This window comes from Strix uralensis, chromosome 9 (assembly GCF_047716275.1).
Source record: "Strix uralensis isolate ZFMK-TIS-50842 chromosome 9, bStrUra1, whole genome shotgun sequence".
In the NCBI taxonomy this organism is placed as follows: Eukaryota; Metazoa; Chordata; class Aves; order Strigiformes; family Strigidae; genus Strix; species Strix uralensis.
The window spans coordinates 26955434-26978521 of record NC_133980.1 but is presented as its reverse complement, the minus strand read 5'-3'; the positions used below and the strand labels follow the sequence as shown (position 1 = coordinate 26978521).

General features: G+C 45.0%; 1 protein-coding gene across 5 annotated transcripts; it reads right to left on the bottom strand.

Annotated features, from left to right (window-relative positions):
* Positions 1-1573: 1573 nt before the first annotated feature.
* SAP130 (Sin3A associated protein 130) lies at positions 1574-22991 on the bottom strand. 5 transcript variants are annotated; one of them, XM_074877813.1, is made up of 21 exons: positions 22908-22991; positions 22066-22183; positions 20899-21134; positions 20162-20320; positions 18929-19040; positions 17313-17437; positions 16329-16453; positions 15582-15732; positions 15259-15349; positions 14876-14980; positions 13586-13727; positions 13199-13320; positions 10367-10669; positions 9149-9326; positions 7782-7886; positions 6672-7033; positions 5027-5275; positions 4596-4721; positions 3566-3669; positions 2767-2880; positions 1574-2520 (listed from the first exon to the last, which is right to left on the bottom strand). In XM_074877813.1, the coding sequence occupies exons 2-21, from the start codon at positions 22175-22177 to the stop codon at positions 2362-2364; spliced, it is 3180 nt and encodes a 1059-aa protein (XP_074733914.1). In that variant the 5' UTR covers positions 22178-22183; positions 22908-22991; the 3' UTR covers positions 1574-2361. The 5 variants fall into 5 exon arrangements, with proteins under 5 accessions (XP_074733914.1, XP_074733916.1, XP_074733915.1 ...); XM_074877815.1 differs by having other exon boundaries at positions 5027-5272; XM_074877814.1 differs by having other exon boundaries at positions 9149-9323.
* Between the last annotated feature and the right edge of the window lie 97 nt (positions 22992-23088).

The window sequence follows — 23088 nt, the reverse complement described above, 5'->3', positions numbered from 1 at the left end:
CTACTTTTCAAATTTTTCTGCTTCTCATCCCCAGTGAGGAACCCAAATCCTTCCCTCTGCCCGTTCTCCACAACCCTGTCAGAAACAGCCCAGAGAAACTGTTACTTCATCAGGGGCTTTAGGACGTGCCGTAAAAAGAGAGGCTCAAAGGAAAGGCTCCTCACACAGCCCCTTGTTTCGAGTAGTTCGGTCTCTGGGCTGAGGATTACTGTCAAAGTCAAGGCGAGGGGGCAGCGCACAGCAATTTAAGTGACAATTTGCTGAGAACACAGGCAAACCACAAAGCTGAAGAACAGAAGCACACGATGCATTCTGCCTCGAGGCAAATAAACTGCCATAGGTCTTTGTGATGGTAAAATGGAATTTCTGTGTACCATTGCTGACCTAGGCATAAAGAATAAATAAGAGGCAAGAAAACAGCAGTTGGAGAAATCCAGTCAAATGTCAGTGGATGTTACTTTTTCCTACAGAATCTAGATGGTTTCTGCAGCACTAGGACAACACTGAAATTATAACCATCCCAAGGTTATGGAATAGCATGATCCTTTCAGTCTAGATGATAGCCCTGAATACCAGCCTGTGAAAACAGAGGTTACTACAGGAGTTTTTCCAAAGAATCGGGGAGAATAGCCTAGAAAAAGGGATTAAGAACAAGTTTTAACTTCTGCACTCCTTGAAAGAATCCTTCCCTCCCTTCCCCCCCCACAAATACCTCACCCTTTTCTGGTAATGCCTTGGATTTTATCCAGAAGCTCTTTGTCAACAATGCTAAACATCATCCTGAAGCACCAGAAATACAAGTTGATAAGCAGTAGTTTATTTGATTCCCACCTTCTCATGTCCTGCATTTTAATTTGTGCTGTGCCCGAGTCTCTTCTATTTCAGCATAGACGTGTACGCACGCGCTCCTTGCAGGCTTCTAAAACTACAGGGATGTTTTGACATTTTCTTTCTTCCAGCCAAGGAAATTAGCAAACAATTATCATAACTTTCCTATTACCAAAGTTATGGTATCATTATACTAGAATTGTGTCTTGCAATGGAAGTGTTTTTATTTTAAAAAGTAAAATCAAGCTAATATGAAAATGAGACTGCTATCCAGATAAATCTGAAACAGATTGGTTTTGCATGTGTTAAAAACTGTGTGAATTGTACTTACTTCCCTAGTTAAAAAAAAAAAATCAGAAATAAGGAATTAAATGCCATTTTTTCTAATCGAACTTCTGATAAAGTCAAGATAACAGCCCTATAACTGGATGAGGGTAAAAAAAAGTATTCTTAAGACTGAATTAGTGAAACTGAAGCCTCCTGATGAGGAGACTAAAAATTAACTGATTTGACAAGCTTTCTAAAACATTAAGGCTACATGCACAAGTGCATGGGGGACAATCCCTATTGCATCTTTAGGAGCTGAAACGTGAATGAAGTTATCCTCCCTCTGCAGCACAAGAGGCTGACTACTTTCCAGCATTCTGTTTCTTCTCCCCAAAATGCTTCTTTCAAGGCTTTAACTTGTTTTTCAGTTTACAGGTTGAATAGTTTCACTAGCATAAAGGTATACAAACTGCTCACATACAAAAACCTCCAAGTCCTTTATTAATGTTTTCAGGATGTATGTGGTACATACAATTAACATTACACCAGCTACAGGAAGCCCTCTGTTGCAAGAGGTACTTCAAAACAAGTATCCCAGAGCACCAACATAGACACACACACACACAGACACTACAAAACCACTTTGAAATGATTTCCCCCCCCACTTTTTTTCCTTTTTTTTTTTTTTTCAACTTGACAGCTAGGACTTCTGAGCCATTGGAGATTCTGGATGTGGCAGATCTCCTAGTGCAGTGGAACTGGTTTAAGAAGGCTACTTCAGACACTGGAAGGTCAGAAGAACAAGAACTGAATGGGGTAACTGAAAGCGGTGTCATTTTCAACGCTTTGAAGCACGGCTGCTGTCTGGGTCGATAGCTGTACGTCAGCCTCCCGGGGGCCCCCGCAGAACCTCCTGTGTTACGGGTGCACACACACCGTGTGTACACTTACCCCTAAGCTGCGGAACAGAAGAGCGCTGTCCACCACACACTGCATCACTAGATCCAATTAGTAGGCACTGACACATCAGGAGGGTTAAACAAATGGGACTGAAAAGACTTTAAAAAGGGATGAGCCTGAGAGAAATCTTTGTTCGTTATGACACATCAGTGACAATCCCTTCAGGTCACCAGGCTTCACATGTCCATCTGTTCCCTAAACTCATCCTTTTTATTCAGATGCTCTGCTTAAAAATAAACCCAAACTACAAAAAGGTTCAGTTCCATTCTGTACACGTTCTCCATTTCCAGAGTCATTATTCTGGCTTTAGACCTTTTCCTTTCGCTTTAATTTGGACACTTTCTTGACAGTTCCATTCTTGTTTAGAAGCTTCAAAACACGATCCTTGTGATCCAAGACCTTTAGCATGGAGTCTCGAGCCTCATTGATCTGATCCATCACAAGTTTACACCTCTGCATATTCCCCTGAAATGAAACACCGCCGTCATTAAGAGCAGACTGTCTGGTCTAAGCAATCCCTGTACCTTTTCCTGATACCACTTGTAACTGCTGGCACTGGAAACACAAGAAGTGTACCTATCAGATTTTTTTTGGTTGGTGGTGGTTTTTTCTTTTTTCCAAAGCCAGCTTTAGCTCTTACTAACTGCAGCAGGATATTGTGTAATGAAGGGTAAAGCAGTTCTGCTAGGTTGAGAGGCCCCAGGCACCTACCTGTATCAGCTCATTGATTCGATGCAAGTCATCATCGGTCGCTGCCTTTTTCTTGGGAATGAGTCCCTCCTGCAGGGCAGTCAGTCTCTCATACACATCATGCTCCAGGTTCGTCTAAAAGACATTAGCACTTCATGAGAAGGCTCACTGCTAGGCCAGCAAACATTCGCCCACATTAAGAAAGCTACACAGATAAGACGATAATCCGTTCCCCTCTCAGCTGCTCATGTTAGTAATTCAGAAGATGGAGCCTCTGACGTAGAGTGTGGCACTATCATTCTTACTAACATCCTATTTACAGGATTGCTCCACTTCTGAACAAACATGGATCCTAACCAGAACTGTTTCCCCTATTTCTCACAATACTATTCCAGGAATGCAGAGGTTTTGGGGAGTTTGGTGCTAGAATGCAGAGCACCTACCTCACCCCCAACCTGAAACAGAAGCATCCAGGAATGTGGATCAGTGCTGCCTCCTCAGATCAGCCGCACCATCCCAAACAGACGCTTCTTCAGACCTGTGCATCAGCAGGAGGGAGTTGCCAATTTTGATCATCTGTACAAAATACATCAGCTCTTATGTCTGGATCAAAATCAACACTCTAAGTTTCCAAGCCACTTACGCCACATTCCTGAGAAAGGGGAAAGCACTCCCACTCCCTTTGGGCACTACACACCAGCTCCTTTATGGTATCCCAACGTCAGATGACCATGTACTGAGTTTGTAAAAACATCCTCCTGTCTTACACAACTCCGTGTTCCCCCACGTCGTAGGAAGCTGGCAAGCCCCATTCACCTACCAGCTGTAGCAGCTGTGCCGCACAGAGATGGACCTTCCACCCTTGTGCACGACAGGATACACCCTTCTGATTGGCAATCTCCTGTAGCATAGCCTTCTTCTCTTCTGTCACCAGGAAATACAAACACAGGTTAATCCAATTCAGGAGTTCCCCGGGCCTCTCTTCTCAAACAAAAACATTAACCCAAATCCTGCTCTCCATACAGCCTAAGAAATGAGAATGAGCAATGCCTGGATTCAGACAGGAAAATTGCTACCCATCTGACAGGTATCTGACTGCTGCTCTTGCTTATTAACAGGTTGTCTGTATTGCCAGAAAAAAAATAGATCACATTTTTATCACCATCTAAAGGATGTAGCGCTCAGTGTTTCAAACATCCTCCATGAAAAAGTAAAAGGGCCATTCTTTACCACTGAAATACATATGTACCCCCTCCACGATGTATTTACACAGTTGTGAAAACCCAATCTGCTTAAAAATTCTAAGGTATTAGCTAAAAAACTTTAAAAATGGTATCTGATCTTTATTTTCCTCATATTAGGAAGAAAAAACTCCTTTAAAAGCCCATTTGTTAGTTGACAAGACTAGTTATACTAAATCTATAATGTTTTTGATTAAACTAGCAAGTTTGTTAGGTAGTAAGAAAATCAGAGAACTAAATTGTAGCATATCACCGTAGCACATCACTTCTTTAAAGATTCCTTTCTTTAGTAAGTTTCCATCACTGTATGTGAACAGATTTCTCAATAACTGTATGACTTTCACAAAATTATAGCGAATTCTATGTAGTGTCCTTCCCTTCTTTCCTACTTTATCTTGAGCATGGGAGAGATTTAGGCAACATCCAGCTAATGCAAGTCACTAGCTCACTTGATCAACCCTTGTTTTCCAAATTGCAACCAAAACCTTTTTGTGGGATCGCGTATCAACACCAGCTAGCTAAGAACACTCCTAGGACACCCTTCGCAGGTACGCTGGAGTGGTTCATCCCAGAGGAACGAAACTGTCAGACTACAAGAAGCAGACTGACCTTTTACCCGGACATCACTGTATCTCTGAAAGTGGTGGTAAGCAGCTTTCCAAGGATTGCGATAATGACGGAGCAACGTGATAGGCGGCCTTGGGCGCACAGGGACGTATCTTACACCTTCCTCATCTAGAAAAGGATCCAGGGAGAACTGTATTATTATCATTACACAGGTGAAAGTAGACCAGCGTGACACAGTGCTTACTGATCTTCTGTTGGAGTTACTACCTCACACAAAATGATGCTCTATGTTTTGAGGAAGGTCATTCTCCCTGAACATCACTATACAGAAAGTGCTGAGGAACAGATACTTGGATTCTGTATTATTTATATTTAGGAAGCAGGAGAATGACAAAGCACCTTCTCTGAGAAACAAAATGGAAGAGAAAATACAGATACTTGAATATGAAAAAAGACATTAGAGATGACATTACCTATATACTCCTTTGGAGGAGACTTTCGCTTCTCTGCCTTCACCAGCAAACTTTTGGCAGTGGATTTCTCATCATCAGTGCTGTTTGTTTCCATCATATCCCCCTCCTCTGTGGAGATGACATGCTGCTGCTTACGGGGTTTCTTCCTCGGGGAGGCACCAGGTGGCAAATCACTTGGAGGCATTGACAGGTTGTTGGCCAGCAATGCCAAAGATGGAGACACGGTGCTTGTAGTCAAAGGAGGGACTGCTGAGAGGAAGGAAAGAGGAGAAGAGCCCAAGCCATTAGCGGTGTAAAGGTAACACACTAACACTGAACACTACCTCCAACAGTAGTTCCTGTTTCAGCGCACTGCGAGGAGCGTGAAGTGTACGAGCACTTCAGCTCTGTATGTGTAGTAAGCCAGATGCTAAACCAGCAGCAATTGCTAGGACAAGCCTATACGCTAAGATCTTTAGTGTCTCATATACAAAAGCAGAAAAGAATGAAAGCAGAGGTAATTGTCCCTTAGTTCCTTCATATTTGAAGCTTATGTTAGTTTAATGCCACAAAAAGGAATCCATGCTAGCCTCCGTCTCGTGTTACTGTAAAAAAAGATACCTTTGTACGTACGCCAGCATGGGTCACAGTCAGTAACAAGCAAGTCCCTTTCCTCTCGTAGAGTCACAGCGCTATCAGATCGGGACTGCGATATCCTCGCAAGAGTCTACTTGTACTGCCAAGTCAACAGCACTGCATCAGCAGGTTACTGCACACAAACCTCTGAGGTTGGGCAGTGGAGCGGCAGGTAGCTTGAGGGAACAGTCCATGCCATTCGGAGGGAAAAGCTCAACCAGCTGTGACTCAGGCGCAGCAAAAAATTTCTGGGATGGGCTTTCTTGACAATTTGGCATACCCACAACTGCCAGTAAGAGACAAGAGTGCCCTGAAGAGCCTAATGCTATCTGCCTGTGCTCCAGGGACACCTGGAGCAAGCAGCTTCTTTCATCACAGGATAATGTACAGCTTTAAGGAGAATGATAAAACCAACAACTAAAACAGAACTCTGAGACTTATGAATGTGGGATGCATTCATATCATTTTGCCACAGTCCAGTGCCTGACGGGAGGTCCATGAGGATGTGAATTTTACTGATCATGCCATCTGATAGCAGCTATGGCCAAGCTGGATAACTAAGGCAATACAATGAATGTTTTAAAAAGTTCTAGAGAAAAATATCCATGAATCACAGGAGGGCCCTATGAAGTCTTACTCTGGTCACTAATTCTTCATATACAAGAAAGGCCCTTGGACCTGAACAGTAGGATTTGTGAGAAAACTGAAATTAACTGAGCTGATTCATAATATGTTGGTACTGCTACCGAATGTGTGCGTTTTAAGCAAGGAACTCACGCGGACTCTTTGGAGTTGGATCATTTGAACATGAACAAAGCAGTCACAATAACAAGTGATTTAATGGGATATTAGGGAGAAGGCAAGGAAGAACTTTATGAGTAACAAGACATATGGGAACCCTTTGACTAATGTTCTGTGCTACCATGAAAGAGATGTCATTTCATTTGCAGGATAGACATGTTGAAATCCTCCTAATTTCTCCACTGTCTCAACAACAAAAGCAGCAATCTGATGATTAACAACCACCTACCAGATACTGGTCGCATGATGTCCATAGGCTCCACTTCCTCTTTGATTTTTATCTCTGGTACTGCAGGACCCAGCACTGCAGACAGGGCACCGCTCATGGTTGATGGAGGAGCGGGCGCTGCCACAATTGTGGTAGAAGTTGGTGGAGCAGCCGGGACAGCTCCCGGAATGGTGGACAGCGCTGCTGCAGGCTGCGAAGTGGGACTGGCCGCTGCGATGATTGTTGGGATGGCAGAGGGGGGCTGCTGGGAAGTAGGGGGGACCGCAATGGTGGGCTGCTCACCGCCTTGATTAGACACGGCCTCCATAGACACAGTGACCGGAGTGGCCATGGACACATGAATTTCAGGTTTTGGCTTGGCACTGTAGTGTAAAAAAAAAAGCAAAACAAACTGAAGTTAACTGCAGCTCAGTCATGGCCACCTAGCACAAAATAAACGAGCCAAGCGGGGTTCAGACCATCCAGTTTTTCCTGCACCCACACGTAACACCTGGCTCAGTAATGCCTTTAACAACAGGAGACACCTGTCTCCGCAGCTACATTTCCTCCTCCACTCCCTTTCTAATCCTTTGTATGTATCATAGATGCTATTTTCTTCCACTCACCCTAACAAGCAAATCTCATGACTAATTCCAGGTAACTTGTAAAAGGATGAAGACAGTTTCAGAATGCAGACAAGAGGAACTTTTAACCAAAGCTGTACTGCCTCCCATCTCCCTCATGTGGGAGCAAGAGCTCCCACCGTGGCTGATAGTTGTAAAACAATAAACCATAAAGCCACTGAAATCCAATGAAGCAAGATAGAAGCTCCATTTACCTTTCTTCAGCATTAATTTCCAAGTGCTGTAGAAAAAAGTTTTGAGGCCTATCCTTTACCACAGCAGAGGGTTTTTTCTTTGTTTCTGTGAACGCTCATAACCGTGTCTTTTAAAAGGCTACTGCCTCAGCTTCACAACAGCAAAGCTAGTCCAGTCTGTTAAGTCATTACACTGACAAATTCAAACCAGATTAAGTTTTCCCAAAAGAAAACACTCTGATAGCCAAAGAATACAAATCAAACAAATATAATGAAACTATTATGATGCAGTTGGTTGTTTCCTAAAGTCTTACCCAGCAGGCCTTGGTGATCCAGATGTGCTTCGCATAGTACTCTCGACACGTGTGCTAGCTACTTCAGGTGGCTGAGGGGGAATTAAGCTTTTCCGGACTGCCAGCCTGTGAGAGACAGACAGATCTAACCACTTCCCTGATGCAAAGACAAATACCACTGAGAGCAAAGGAATCAACCCTCTCTTGCCCAAACCAGGGTAGGAGTTACAGCTGTACCACTGCGCTCTGTCTTCAGTATAACTGATTCACTACAGGAAGAGTCTCATTTTACTTTTCAAGTTAGGTGTTTTACCTTCTTTAAAGATAAAACATTAGTTGCTTCGGCCTAGTCTCACTCCCATTTGGGGCTTCTCCCAGAATGCCAGCTTTACTTTTATCCTGCCAGACAGAGCATCCTACTGGGACTGCCAGGCTCCAACACTGGACAAAGGGAGGTCTGGCCGTGCCACCATCCTCCACTATTTCAAGACTGAGCAAATCACCTGGAACTAAACAGTGCTCAGACAGGCATCTGCTTTGTTTTGTTGGACTAGACTGTGTCAAAGTCTGACTCAAAGACCTCAAGCCCTAGATGTGGATGTCAGGCAGCACAGGGCTGAATGCAGAAAAGTATTTTAGAGACTATTCAGTCTCTTGTGGAGCTGGAAGTCGAATTGTTGTCCAAAATAATCAACCTCTCAAATGGAAACATTCTTGAGTGATCTACCTCTGCTGCTTTAATTTCTTCTTCAGTTTTACAGCCTGCAGTTTCTCTGCCTTAATAAAAGCTTTCCACCCAAATAAAAAAGCGTATGCAATTTTAGTCTCGTAGAACACATCAGTTCCAAATGTTTTCAGTCATTAGTTGGGAGGAAATGCATTGTTAATTCTAAAGCTGTCTCTTGCCTCTTTATCCAGGCATTTAAAATTAGACAGACAACATAAAATATTTTAAGAGTTTAAGTTACTCCCTCCCTTTTTCCTAATCAGATTTCACAGCAGGGCACTAATCCTATCCTTTCTACTCATCCACATATTCTTCCAAGAAAAGCACTGAAGACAAAGCACAGAATTCTAATTTTAGTAGATTATGAACTCTTTGTTTTTATAACACTAAGTAAGAAAGCCTCAAATCCACTTTCCCTCAAAAGGTCATTTTCAAGAGCTAGGAGACAAACTTTCCTTCTCATTTTATTGCTGACAGTAAGAGAAAACTATATCCTACCCTGGGGGAGGAAAAGAAGTGTGTTTCACAGATCAGCAGGTTACTCATAACCACTGCTGACTGAATAATCTGCTAGAACTTTTAACTCCACTGAAATGATTTCATTTAGCTGGGTTAGATTGCCCAGAAGTGTCATTCACGTGTCATCTTCAGTTCTACTCACCCATCTGTGGTTGGTTTCTTCCGGAGGATGCTTGGGCGCGGGGAAGAGCCCTGGGCTGGTGCACTGGCACTGGCACTCTGGCTATGGGTTTGCACAACTGTAGTTGCTGCAGAAGCTGTGTTGAATGTATTGCTAATAGGATTGGCTACAATGGTGGCTCCATCCGCCAAGACTACTGCTGGGAAGGATGGACATTGACACAGCAGAGAGAAGAACAGATACAGAGAAGAAAAAGCAGCAGTTACTTAAGGAAATCTGATGACAAAGGAGGTGTTTGCAGAGCACATGTTGTCCATGCTCCCTTCTTACTCCCTCAGTCTTCAACTGCAGCGCTTTCAGACTATGCTGTAAGCAGCACCTTTGCTACAAGCAATCTGATCAGTGAACCTTCTGCAGGGAAGATGGAAACCACCTCCTGCCTAACAACTGCTGCTAGGGAAATAATCGTTTCCAGAAGAAAGAGAAAACACAGAAATTGCTAGGGAGATCACCAACACAACTGGGTCAACAGAGTAAAGCTCACGGTAGAGCCTACGTGGCAATACATGCCACTTGTAAGGAAGCACCATCAGCTGTGTTTATGTTCTGACCTTCTGCCAAAGCCTGTTTGGCCAACTAACTGAAGCAGAGCATTTAGACAGCCAGGAGATCACCACACAATATGTCTGCCAGCTCTGCAACAGCATATTCTCTTGGATGCCACATCCCATTTCTTCAGCAAGTTGGTGGGGTTTCATCAGACCAATCATTTTTTAATGAAAGATGGTTTCTATCACAGTCCAAGATCAGGTTACCAATGGCCATATTTTGATTGCTATGGTGATTTAATGTATAGCTGAAGCTGTTTGGAGAACACCATTTACTTGTAAATGACTTTTCCCACAAGGCCTTATGGAAGAGACTTGTTTAAACTCAGGCACTACCAGTCTTTTCCACTGAAGCAACCCATTCAAGGCTACCCGCACGCTCGAACCGGTACACTTAAAAAAAGTAAATTAAGAGAGGTAAAAAATATTTTGCTGGGAGAATATGTGTATGACTGTATTTAGCGTCCACTACAGGAGCACAGAGGTGGTAACACGCTCAAGAGTCAAAGGCAAAACGTGAGCCCAATCCGGAGGAGAGCGGCTGGGCAGGGCAGGGCTGGGTTAGGCTGGGCTGGGCTGGGTTAGGCTGGGTTGCCTAGGCCGAGGCAGGGACTTGGCTGGTTGCTCTTACCTGAAGTCTTGGTGTCGGCTGGCGGCTGCTGGGCCCCGATTGGTGCGGGCTGCAGCCCCTGCGCGCCAATCGGCGCCGCGGGGTGGAGCCCCTGCGCCCCGATTGGTGCGGGCTGGATGCCCTGCGCCCCGATTGGCGCGGGCTGGATGCCCTGCGCGCTGATGGGCGCGGGCTGGATGCCCTGGATGTGACGGGCGTGAGAGGCGTCCACGGTCATCAGCTGCATGGGGTTGAGGTGGACGGTGGAGGCCACGCCCACGCCGGTCTGCGCCGTGATGGCCGAGTTGGGCGCCTGGGCTGAAACTGGGAGCAGCAACAGACACCTCGTCACGCCCGCCCAGCACCTCTCCCGCAAACCCTGACTTTCAAAGGCTATTCTGCTTTGAAAAATTAACTGCTGCTTGTTGCAGTAGTAAATTTGAGAGTGGAGGGGCCAGGTTGTCTGCCAGAAGAGTTAAACGTTACTGTTTATTTCACAAAAGAGAAAAGATCAAGTTTAACTCTACTTTTAGACTCAAATTACATTTCTGTACCCAGCTTCCAGTCTCAAAAAGCCGTGCACTATTTTTGCTCACTATCCTATTTTACAATGCTTGAAAGTACCAACACTTGGCATTTTCCCTGCTAAAAAAAATAAAAATAAAAAAAATCAAAAAACCAGCAGCCTAAGCCATTTCTTTTCAAAAGACTGTCTTTCCACAGAGCTTATCATTACATCAATTAAAAGACTCCAAACCTTGGACTGTAGAAAAGCAAGGAGAGAAAGCAGACACTCAAGTGTAAGCACCTTAAAACAGGGCTCCCTTCCCTATCCCCTTTCCCCAGCCACATAATCATTGAAAAGTTTTCCTTAGTGCAAGTGGACAAACTGTTCTGAAGTTGAGCATAATCTTATCTGGCTCAGAACAGGGTTTGTAATTACAGGCTGGATTCCACAGCTCAAATGAACACAAAATCTTTTTGTGGCAGAACAATGTTGCCAATGAAGCACCTGCTCTAAGAACTCCAATTCATTCATTTGAATTTACAGCTGTAAGCAACTATGTTTCCATCTTTCCAGATCCCCTGTGGGGCACGTCACACATCACCCAGGCAGCACTTAAATAACTGTTAGACTACCTGCAGTTCTGGATCTCCAGCTTTCCAGTCTTTACAGAACAATACCACGATTTCTGCAGCCATACACAGAATGCAAGTGCAAACTTGCCAACAATGGACTTGCTTGCTAACAATGGAGAGCCCTCTCATCACAGAACAAGCTCTTTTTGTCATTGTCACAGGGTTTCGATCAAGTTCTTGTGCTGACAAGACACTCTAAAAACAGCTGTCAAAAACCTGAAATCCGTCACCAGGTCTCTGAAAATGGCCTCTGTATAAAGTACGGCACATTAATTCCCTTAGTGGAACACCTTATGCAAAACACTCTTGCTGCAGAACTTTCTTTGCAACAATTTCCTTTTGGGGAAACTATATAAAACACAACCACCATTTGGAAAGCCAAAGCCAGCATTTTTCCTCAAAATTCTTCATTAACTCTCTTTATCTCAATGATCTTCTAAAAAGTCTCTTTATCTAAGCCCCCACCTGGCTGTGCTCAGCACAGGTGAGTGTCCCTCCTGATACCTTGAATCCTCTGAGTTGTCACCAGTTACTGCCATAATTCATACCTTCAATTGATACTTCAAGTCAATTTAACAAGCAAAATGTCTCTGTCAATGAGCTCCTGCTGAAGAACCTACGCCTACTTTTCTAAAAATTAGCATTAGCCTACCGTCACCCCCCTGGGTTACCAAAACTGGAACCCCTGGCAGTCTGCAAAATCATGTTCTGTCAGGGGCTCTGTAACTCCCCCTCAACCACAGCTGCCAACACCAAGTACTACCACTCACCTGCATATTCTCTTTTAAAACCTTCACCCAAAGCACAGGAAGCTGCAAAACAAGCTCACCTGTCCCTTTTGAGAGTCATTTATCCTGAAGCCCACCTCAAATCCTGACACGACTTACGGTCAAGACTTGCAACTTTTCACTGGAACTTCAATGACAGAAAGAACAGGCCCCAGCAGCTCCTCAGTTCCCTGTGCACACTTCAGCAAACGGGCCTGGCCACCTCCAAGTCCTTCCGGATTCCCCCTATACTGCTCAAGGGTAACATGCTGCCAGCAGACACAGATATTCCATGAAAATCCAAATCATGCGTGTTTGGATTGTGGAAATATTCACATCAACAGTCCTAAACCACTCAGTAAGGTAAAAGTCCTCCAAATTTTGTCACAGAATGACACAAGCTGGGGTTGACTATGTGGGCTCCCATTACACATCGCTTTTTGACTGCAAATTACTGCAACAGTTCAAACACACTCATTGCTCCATTTTTTTAAATGGAACGCTAATGCAAAAGTATGCAATGCAGTTTATTTTTTCCATTTTTGGTTCAGGTTTCTCTCTCAAACTGTACACTCATGTGAAAAGAGATTAAAAATGGCTTGTCAGAACACCAGGGAACAAAGATGCCTCAAAGAGCTGGTTTGGTTTGGAGGAGCTGAACTGTTTTGATTTGTAGAATGAAAAGCTTACTTAGAGATGCAAACCCTTGGATATCAAATGTGAAACTCCCAAGAAACTACTAGCTGTCTTCAGCAGGCCTCTGAAGTAGTTCAGTACCCCTTGCCCATAGGTTTTTCCCCTCAGCCAACAAGTTGTCAAAGACTTTTTGTGACAAGCTGTCTGAATTCAGCATAAAAGCCTCTGAGCTTCTGCTATCACTACGGCTCATAGGTAAGCTACAACTGAACAAAGTGTCCAAGTCAGCCTGTCCCGAAGCTGGTCTTACCTGGGTATTGGCGAATGGTGGACACGGAGCTGGTGATGGGGGTATAGGTGTGCGCAGTCAGGGGATAGGCAGAGGGTGGGTACGTTGGTAAGAAATATTGGAACTGGACAGGCACCGACTGCCTACAGGCATCAAAGAGAGCAAGTATTACACACACCAGTTCAACAGTTCATCTTCAACCTCTGCCTTTGGACCACCCCTGAGTGTTGAAATCTCATCTGTCATAAGCTACCAAGTATCTCAACTATCATGATTAATTCAAAACTACAAAATCCCTCCTCCACTAGGTTTTTAAACACATTATTTCCAGCATATCAGAACTTAGAAAAGCAGCAAGGCACTCAAAACCTACACACACTCTCATTCACAGAGCCATTATTTCCCCACCTGTTGTCATTTCTGGTTTCCATTGCTACTGGGTTTGGAGACGCCCGGTGACTAGAGAGGGGTATGAGGTTACTCCTCTCTGCTGTGTAATCAGACTGGATCCGGGGAGAAGTATGTGTGATTTGCTGAGGAACCACTTTAGCTGCATAAAGACAAACATGTAATCAGTTGACAGTCAAAAAATAGTTGGTAAATGTTGCAAAAGCAAGATTAATTCTCCTGGCAAAAACCTCAACACTACTCCCTTTCCCCTCAACCCAAAAAAACCCACCCCATGCCCAGATGATTTCCTATCCACAGTGATGATAGGTTTCCTCAACAGGCAGAAAGAACAAGGGAAATGAAGCATTTTTCATCAATTTATACCAGAAAGGGTAGATATTAGCAAATATAATTTATGTATGTGTTTCTAACAGAGTAAATTACTCTAGTGCTCAAATGAGGGGTTTTTGGTTTTTTGTGGGGTTTTTTTGTAGGTTTTTGGTTTTGGTTTGGTTTTTGGTTGGTTTTTTTGTTTTGTTTTGGTTTTTTTTTTTAGGAACAGCCCAATCCATTCCGCTGTCACAAACTTATTTATCCCGGTTTTAAAAGTAGAATTTGACAGAGATCAAGATAAACAAGATCAAGGTAGACAAGTATACATAGACAGAGGCAAACAAAAGAAAGGAAACACCTACAAAAGCTTTACAGGAAACACAGATGCATGGAGATATAACTTTACCCCTTGGAAATTTATGGTAGGGAAAGACATTACAAGATCTCAAAAGAACAAGAAGGAGGTCAGCAGGAAAACAGAGAGGAACAGAAAGAAATTTATGCATTTTTGTAGGAAACATCTCCGGCAGATTCCAGGCAAATAAAGTTCCCACCTTTAGACATTAGTGTTTTAACTCCAAATTGACACACTAATCAAACTCGACTAGACTACACCTAACACCCCAAGAAACACAGGAAAGAACTTACAAAATCAACTATAAAAGCCATATTCTATCACCAGGCAGTTACAACTTCTAGTATATACAATGCAGGTTCTGAAATGCCAAAAGGCCCAAGTTTGTCTAAAAATTCAATTAAGTTAATGAGCCATTTTATTACTTACTTCTCCTAGAACATCTATTTCTTCTTGGTATTAAAAAGAGTTATGCCACAGCAGACCTGTTAATTGGTTTCTCCCAGCTTGACCTGATTTTCTTCCCCTCCTTAATTTGCTAACATGCACAAACACTGCTACCATAAACAGAAAAACTGAAGCATAAGTTACACACTCTTCTTAAAACTGAAATCACTCACCAACTGGGATGTTTGAGGTGGTGACAGCTGTAGCATGAGAAGAATGGGAGGGCATTGTCATGGTGACAATGGTGCTTGTAGGCGCTTGGGTGTGAGACACAGAACCTAAAGAAAAAAAAGAAACGCATACAAAATCTTTCTATGGAGCCCTATCGCACCGATATATCTATATCCAAATAAAGAGGGGGAAAAACCCCAACCCAGACAACGTCCCTGAAGAACCCAGTAATTTCTTTTCTGAAGTCTGCTCATGCACTTCCAAATGCAGTCTTTACCATAAATCAAGAATTCCTCAGAAGTAATCAGGTTCCATCTCCAAGGAGGAAAAACAACAAAAAGCACCAATGAAAACCACTCCCCACAACAGCATTATGAATACTCACCAGCTGTGGTTGCTGAAGCAATGGTATTCGTTGCCAAAATAGGTGCCACTGTTGCTGCTGCCACTGGAGTACCAGTACTGAAAATGGTTTTCTATGAAAAGAAAAAACCTTCAAGTTAAAAGATATTGTTAAAAATATCAAGTTAAAATATAGCTTAGTATGGAATCACGTTGCATTGACTGTAAAGAACATGAATTTCTAACCTAATGTGAACTCTTTTCCCAAATTTAATCTTAGCCCTCAAGTTCTAAACAAAAGAGATGTCTGGAAGAAGCAAAAGTTGGGGGGGTTTTGTGGTGGTTTTTTTTCTTCTTGCAGTTTACCTGAGCCATGGTGTGGAGCTGTGGCTTCTGTGTTCCTATAGCTGGGTGAGATGGTAGTGTAATCCGAGTAGCCGTATCCCTCGGCTGGGCAGGCCGCTGAATACTAATAGCTGCAGAAGGTGGGTGCTGCTGGATAGACAGGGTGGGTCGACTGGAGAGAAAGCAAAATAATCATGAAGATAACCATGTGGATACTAAATATGAAAGATAAAATGCAGGGACACACAGCAGGCCTTGGTCTCCCCCCTCCTCTGTGAAACCAGCACTGCTGACAAGTACATGGTAAAGCAGTACAAGAAATTTGAACTACACTGTTCTGTCCTCATCTGCCCTTCATACCCAACTATGAGGCCAGACTTATCAATAACTCCTATCAGTCCATAAAAGAGACTTTCTGTCAGGGATGCCTTTTCAACATTCATGTGCCATTTTCCTCTGTGTCTTCATAAAAAAAGATAGGCCAAATCAGCCACAAGTTCCTCCAACAGAAACTCCGCTTTCCAGCAAGTGGGACTTCAAAACTGATTCATTAAGGTCTTTCCTTCTCAGAACACAGAGCAACAGTTCATGTTTATAGTAACTTCTATTCATAAAACTGAAAGCATTTGCACTGTGCAAGCATATAATATTTTTGTATTACACCATCCCAGAGCTGATAATCCTCTAGATGTGGATGATGAACACGTTGTTGCCCCTGCCTGCAGCCTCTGTAAAGTCAGAGCACTGTAGATTTCAAAGTGTCTTTACCTGAGGGTGGACTCTGTAGCATGTGCTGCTGTTGTGGTTATAACAGGGGACTGAGCTCTTGTGGCCGAGACGGTTGCCACCACGGCAGGAGGAATAGTGCTTGAAGTTGTCACAGGAGGACGAGACTATAAAAACCAATCAAAGAGACACATTTAGAAAAGAAATTCTGCTGTTTAGAGAATAACTAGGAATTACTTGGTTAAAAGTGGTTTTCCTACATCTTATCACTAAGTTATAGCATTCTAAGACATTTCCAGCCCTCCTGAGTTGATCTGCAAGCTCCTATGCAGATCTGTCCTGGTTTTCAAAGAATGTACAATCAGTACCATAGGAATTGGTAACCAACAAAGTTAACAAAACCAGATCCCTTGAAGGTCTTTAGGAAAAAAAACAAAGGTCAGTTCCCTTCAGAATGAAAAGAAACCCTGATCCAAGTATATACATGAAGTCAAAGGTGATTACAGTGGGATCCTAACTGAAAGCACAAAGTAAAGATGTTTAACCCTTTATCCTAACATTGAACACTAGTACTATTGTAGGGAGATGATATCTACACCTCCTCCTTGTATGTGCACATAATCTGAGATACACAGAAGCATATTAAAACGAGATTTTTTTAAAATTCTGCATCAATACATATATTTGAGAATAAATCTTCATGAACATACCACATCAGACTTTTCAGACTTTAAAACTTGAGTATATCTGAACTAAATCCTCTTCCCAGTTTCTAATCACTTTGGAGACAGTTAAAAGAACAATTTCTGGCACCAATTCTACAAAGGAAATAAAACCACAGGACTAATGCAACTATTTCACTACTTGCTACTAGAAACTGGTACCCAAGAAACAGAACTGGATGAGAGCTGACAGTAGCCTCGGCCCAGTGAACATGCAATTCCAGGTTATACGTTACAATTAAGTGCCAGGAAGAATTTGGAGCTGGTGGTCAGTGTTCTGCAGAGCTGCCTGGCTGCTACCTGCCTGGATTGGCTGATGAATGATGTGCTGAACCGCTGGCTGAGCTGTAGCTGCATTTGGCAACTGTGAAGCTGGTCTCAGGACCGTAGTTACTTTAGAGCTGGACATCACTGCAGCAGCCGCTGCACCTGGGAAGCAAACCAAGTGTGTTAAAATACTGTGCACCCAAATGGCTCCATTGTGACCGCAGAGACAGGCTCTGACGTTAGCCGGTACATATTCCAGCTTTAATGTATCTCACATGTATGTCAGTTCAGGTGACACTGGTCTAAAAGCAAGGCTTGCAAATATATGGGAAGTTCACAAAAGTGTGCGGGGAAGGGTAGGTATTTTTCTAAATTAATTGACTCGATTGATACTTCTTATTCCCCTATAATAACCTTATATTGCAAATCCAATCTTATTCTATTCCAAGCTACGGAAGTCAGTAGAAATAATTCAGTTTGATTACTGAAGTAATGTGTAAATAAGTCACCCGATACCAACAATAATCTCACTGCACCTGATGAAGTTCAGAAGAAAAATACACATGCAGTAGAAGAAAACCCAAAACAACAAAAACATAATCTTTTAAACCTGCAATTTGATTAATTTGTCTACTGATTGTTGTCTCCTGATCATAAGAAATCACTGCAGAAAGCAAATAGCCTTGAAATCATTTGATGGACTAGACTGCATAGCTTCTGTAGATGTACATAATTGAAATTATTACCTCAAAAGTTAATATTCAAGCTGAGAGAAAAAGAGCAGGAAGAAAAGAGAAAACATACACTAAGTGACAATACAAAGTTTGTAGCAGCTGTCCCACAAGAATCAAGTGAACAACACTACATATTACTTCAGCTACAAATAAAGCTGCACAGTCCTTCCACCTACTGTAGTAAAAGATTAGGCTTTTACTCACATCAATTTATTTTTCTTGAGTGACCAAAAAACACTGAATATGAAAAGAAATAAAAACATAAATCGTACTTTGAATTCAGATCAGTTTAAAGTTGAACTAGAAACGTAACCCATAAGCTTTTGAAAGTAAAACTGCATTCAGAAATCAGACAGACTGTATTGAATGCTGGGCTTCTTTCAAGGGGCCGATCTCCTGTTTTGTAAGCTGTAGCAACCAAAACCCTGGTAGTCAAGAGCCTGTAGTTATCACCAGCATTTAACTCAAGGGTAAATGCAAACGCACACCAGAGGATGCATTAGCACGCACAAAAATGCATGAGTGATCCTGTGACAGGTGGGTACAAGAATACACCTCACAACTGCTCAGCTGCGCAAGGCTTGCAGCCAAGAGCATCTATGACATTTTACAGGACAGGTCAGTCTATACCAGCGTATAATTTTTCTTGAAAGTGTTCACTGTTTTAACAGCACAGAACTAGAGGAACAGACATGCTGGTATCTGCCAGCATCTTAAACACTGTCACACAGTCCTGTCCTAAAGGGCTGAAGGCAACATAGTTCTTAAAAGGCCAGCAGTCACCTATTTATCCTAGCAGTTTTAACAGCTGAAATATTAGCTGTGTTAGCAGTGAGGATAATTTCAGAGGTGAAGGCTAGATGTAGCTCCCCTGAGAGGCTGTGAACAGAAGGCAGGGATAGCACAGCTGCATCTTTACCTCGGGGTAGGTGAGAAGCTCCGATGTGTAGCGGAGGCCCAGGAGCACTACTTCTGATGATAGACATCTGCACATTGGTAGCCATGATATGATGCAAGTTACTAGGATGCCCCTACAGAGTTAAAGAAATAACAAAACCCAAAATAAACTATGAGCTGTGTCAACAAGAATTAACGGCCACACTATTACTGTATCTAAGTCCCAAAGACAGAAAGAGATTCTGTAGAAATACTTGGTGTACAAACGTTGCATGCATTACAAGCTGAGTGCAGAAAAAGGAAGATGTTTCTCAGGATAAAGTTACAGAGCCTGCTGACATAATGTGTGGAAGATGTGAACACTGATTTATTTCACTGATCTATTTTTCTGGTTGGTACATGGGCAACAGTCAGCCAGCAGTCACCCACACATCAACCAGAGAGATGGCCCTTCTGCCATCAGCGACATTTAAGGCACAGGTTCATACCACCTCTCCAGTAAACTCAAGAGAATGGTGGGAACCTGGCAAATGCTGCAACAAGGTAATTCTATTTTCCTCTAATTCTGGACTTCCCAGGCATATTAATAAAGATAAAAATCCACTGAAGCTGCTGCACATCCTTAGCCAGCCTAACTCAAATCCCCCTAAAGGCACTTTACATCAAAACCCTGAGACTTCAGAGTGATGGCAAAGTAGTTTCAAATCACAAGGACTGGCTCTGCAGTCAAAGTTAGAGGGAAAAAAAAAATTTCTAAAGCATTATCTGCACTCCCCCCCTCAAATTTCATCACTAGAGGTTTAATAAGAACACACTACAAAACCATGAACTGTTTACCAGTCTCTTCTGATCTGCTCCCAGGAGAGCTAAACACTGCGGTGATGAATCCCAGCAGTTTGTCTACACTAGGAATTCCCCAAATGATACTGAAACAGCAGGAGCTTTTAAGGAAAGACTCAGCTGCACAGCAGCTTTTGGATATGGCTCTGCTATCACAGCCTCACTGTGCTACGTCAGTTGTATGATTACAACAAATCAGCAGCTTTCTAAAGAGCTAGTGACAACTGAGTCTGAGGTTTAATGCTCCAAGCAGAACCGATCCAACAACCAGTGGCCACTGAATGCAGAAGCCTGCTCTCTCTACCTCCCCTCCTGCTGCAGGAGCCTACCTCAGCTATACCAATATTAGTATTGATCTGACCATGCAGTGAGCTGGAACAGGAAAAAAACCAAAAGACGACAAAAAAAATCAGACCTGCTGCCCACTGATCGTTGCCACGGGAATTGTTGGAGCTTGTGGTATATTGCTTTCCATGGTCACTGTAACTTGCCCAGGAACCTTTGTGGGAGCCGAGAGAGTAGAGGGTGGGGCAGGAGCAATGGGCCGACTGGGCATGGTGGGCTTCAAGGGAGGCTACAAGAAATACAAAGACAGAAATGTTGGCAACTCCAAATGAGGCTCAGTGTTGAAGCAGAAATAATTTTGGGGGGTCAAAGCCTGGAGAGAAATTCAAGAATAAGTATGGTTAAGTATCTGGAAAGGAAAGATATAGGTCATTTTCATTTATGACAAAAAAGGGCATCTTTTGTACTGGAAATATGCAGTTTCTATCTAGCATACAGCATGAGTCACAAGGGGAATCTGTTAGGACTACCGTATTTCCCTACAGACACTAAGCATTAACAGTTAATTTGGTATCCTCATCCATTCCTGCAGCGAAAAGGGAAGATTTCAGAAACTGATTGAAATCACTCTTAAGATATAAACAAAAACCACCGCCCTCAGAAATAATACTGTGATACTACGAAGTCCTCAGCATATCATACAGAACAGCTAAACCCACGAGGCAGTGTACAGTCAGTAAAAGCACGCAAGAAAAGCTTGAGAAACAGAAGCAGGGAAGTCTTTGGTGTAATTTATTTTTGCTCAACTCTCTAACTTGCAATATAGATTGTATTTTTTCCCCTATGAATCATGAACCTCCTCATTACCTTCATAAGTCCGTCTGAAAAGGAAAGTGGGACAGCTGGAGTCAAATGTGCTGGTGGTGCTGTCACTGTCACCGGGGCACCAGACTGGACAGGGTGGTGCTGTGTCAACATCTGAACCTGTGGATATGGCCGAACCACCACTGGTTCCTGCTTTTCTTCTCGAGGTTGTATAGAGCTGCCAGGGCCGATGTGTTCTCTAGGAGCAACTTCTGAGTCGCGACTAGATTCATCACTCACTAGCAAAAAAAAGAAAAAGGTAAAAAAGGTTAACAAGTTCTTATTGGTGACCCACCAGGTGAGAGATGTCATGTCAGAAACAGTCTAAAGAGAAGAAATTCACTCTTACAATTAAACATATTACAGTGTTGAAAACCCTAGGACCTCTGGCACTGCTTCTGCTGGTTCCCCTCAGAACTGATAGGCCTTGTCATGCCAGGCAACCTGGGGTCATCTCTGAGAAGCCCATCTAAACACCTTCTTCAAACAAAGACTGACTTATTTTTCTTTCAAGTGAAAAATACATAATTATCTAGGTAACTGCCATAAAGTCCCACATCAAATAGGCACTATTAAAAAGTCTTCATTTAATGCATTAAGTATCTGAATATCAAGCTGGAAAACAAGTACAAACCCTCCTGAAAATGAAGCTGATCCCCTCAACCACCTCTGGTAGCCTGCTGAAACCTGTCATCTTGGCAGGGACAGCAGTAACTAGAATCAGGGCTCCCACCCCATTTTCAGCTACATGAGATGTTCCCATATTCACTCATTGCTGCTTCTGCTAAAAATATGCAGAAGATTTGCTGAGGGGCGCAGGCAGCTGGAGCAAACATGCTTAAAAGGAGCAAAGGAACAGCTCTGCCCTGACGCCGCTTTTCAGAGTCAGCAACTAAATTTATTTTCACGTTGTTCTTCCCACTCGTGACCGAGGCAGCTTTCGGGCTGGCTGCCCCGCGCCCGCGGGGTCGTCCCGCTCCTCCCACCTAGCGCCCCGTACGGCCCCGTCCCTGCACACCGCCTGGGACCGCCGGAGAAGCCGGGGGAGAGGCGGGGACGGACACACACCGCGGGGAGGGACCCCGGGATCACCCCCCACCCCTGGAGCCGGCAGCTGCCGGCGGAGGCCGGGGCAGGGCGCGTCCCCTGCGGGGCCCGGAGCCCGCTTACCTGTGGCGGCGGGGGCGATGAGCCCGGCAGAGCCGCTGGTGGGGATGGGCGGCGGCGCTGGTCCCAGGCCGGCGGGCGGCGGGCCCGAGCGGGGGAACTGCTGCGAGCTCATGTCCGCCTGCGGGCACCGCCGACCGTTACGTTTCGTCACAATACGTCACGCTACCGGCGACCCCCCCTCGCCCCGCCCCCCGGGGGGCGACGACGCCCCCGGCAGGCCCCGCCCCCCGCTCCCGCCCCTCTCATTGGGCGAGGCGCTAGCGGCGCTGCCAACCCTGCGCCAATGCGGCGCGCCCCCACCACACCAGCCAATCCGGCGCCGGCCTCCGCAGCCAGTGAGGGGCGGCCGTACCAATGACCTCACGAGGCGGCGACCCAATGGCGGGCAGGACGGCGCTGGCCAATGAGGGCCGGCCGTGCCGCCCGGGCCCGCCCTGCCGTGCCGCCGTGAGGGGCCGCAGGGCCCGGATGTTCCCGGGAGCGCGGCGGCGCCCGCGGCCGCCCCTGCCCGCACCGAGGGTGGTCGGCAGCGCCCGGCCCGGCCCTGCCCTGCCCAGCCCTGCTCCCGCCTGGCCTGCCCCCGTCACTTCCCGACCTCCCGCCCCGGTCCTGCCGCCGCGCAGGGCCCCGCCCCTCTCCCCTCTCTCTCCTCTCCGCCGCTGCCGCCTCAGCCGCTCGCCCCGCTCTGCAGCGCTGCCGCCAGGCGCGAGCTCCACCCCCCCCCGCCGCCGCGCACTGAAGTAGCACCGGCCGCCGCCCCCCCGCCACCCGCAGCCCTTCTCCGGAGCTGCCCTCGGCCCCCCGGAGCGAGGCGGTGCCGGGCGTCCCGCCCGCGGCGTTACCTGTGCCCGGGACGCCCCGCGGCAGCCGTCGCTGAGCTGCCGCCGAGAACCGAGCTCCGCTTCCGCCGCCGCAGCTGCCCACGGCGGATTGGCCCCCGTCAGCCCCACCCCCCCAGCGCTCCCCGCCCATTGGCTGCGGCAGCCCTTCCCCAGGGGCTGCTGGGAGGCGTAGTCCGCGCGC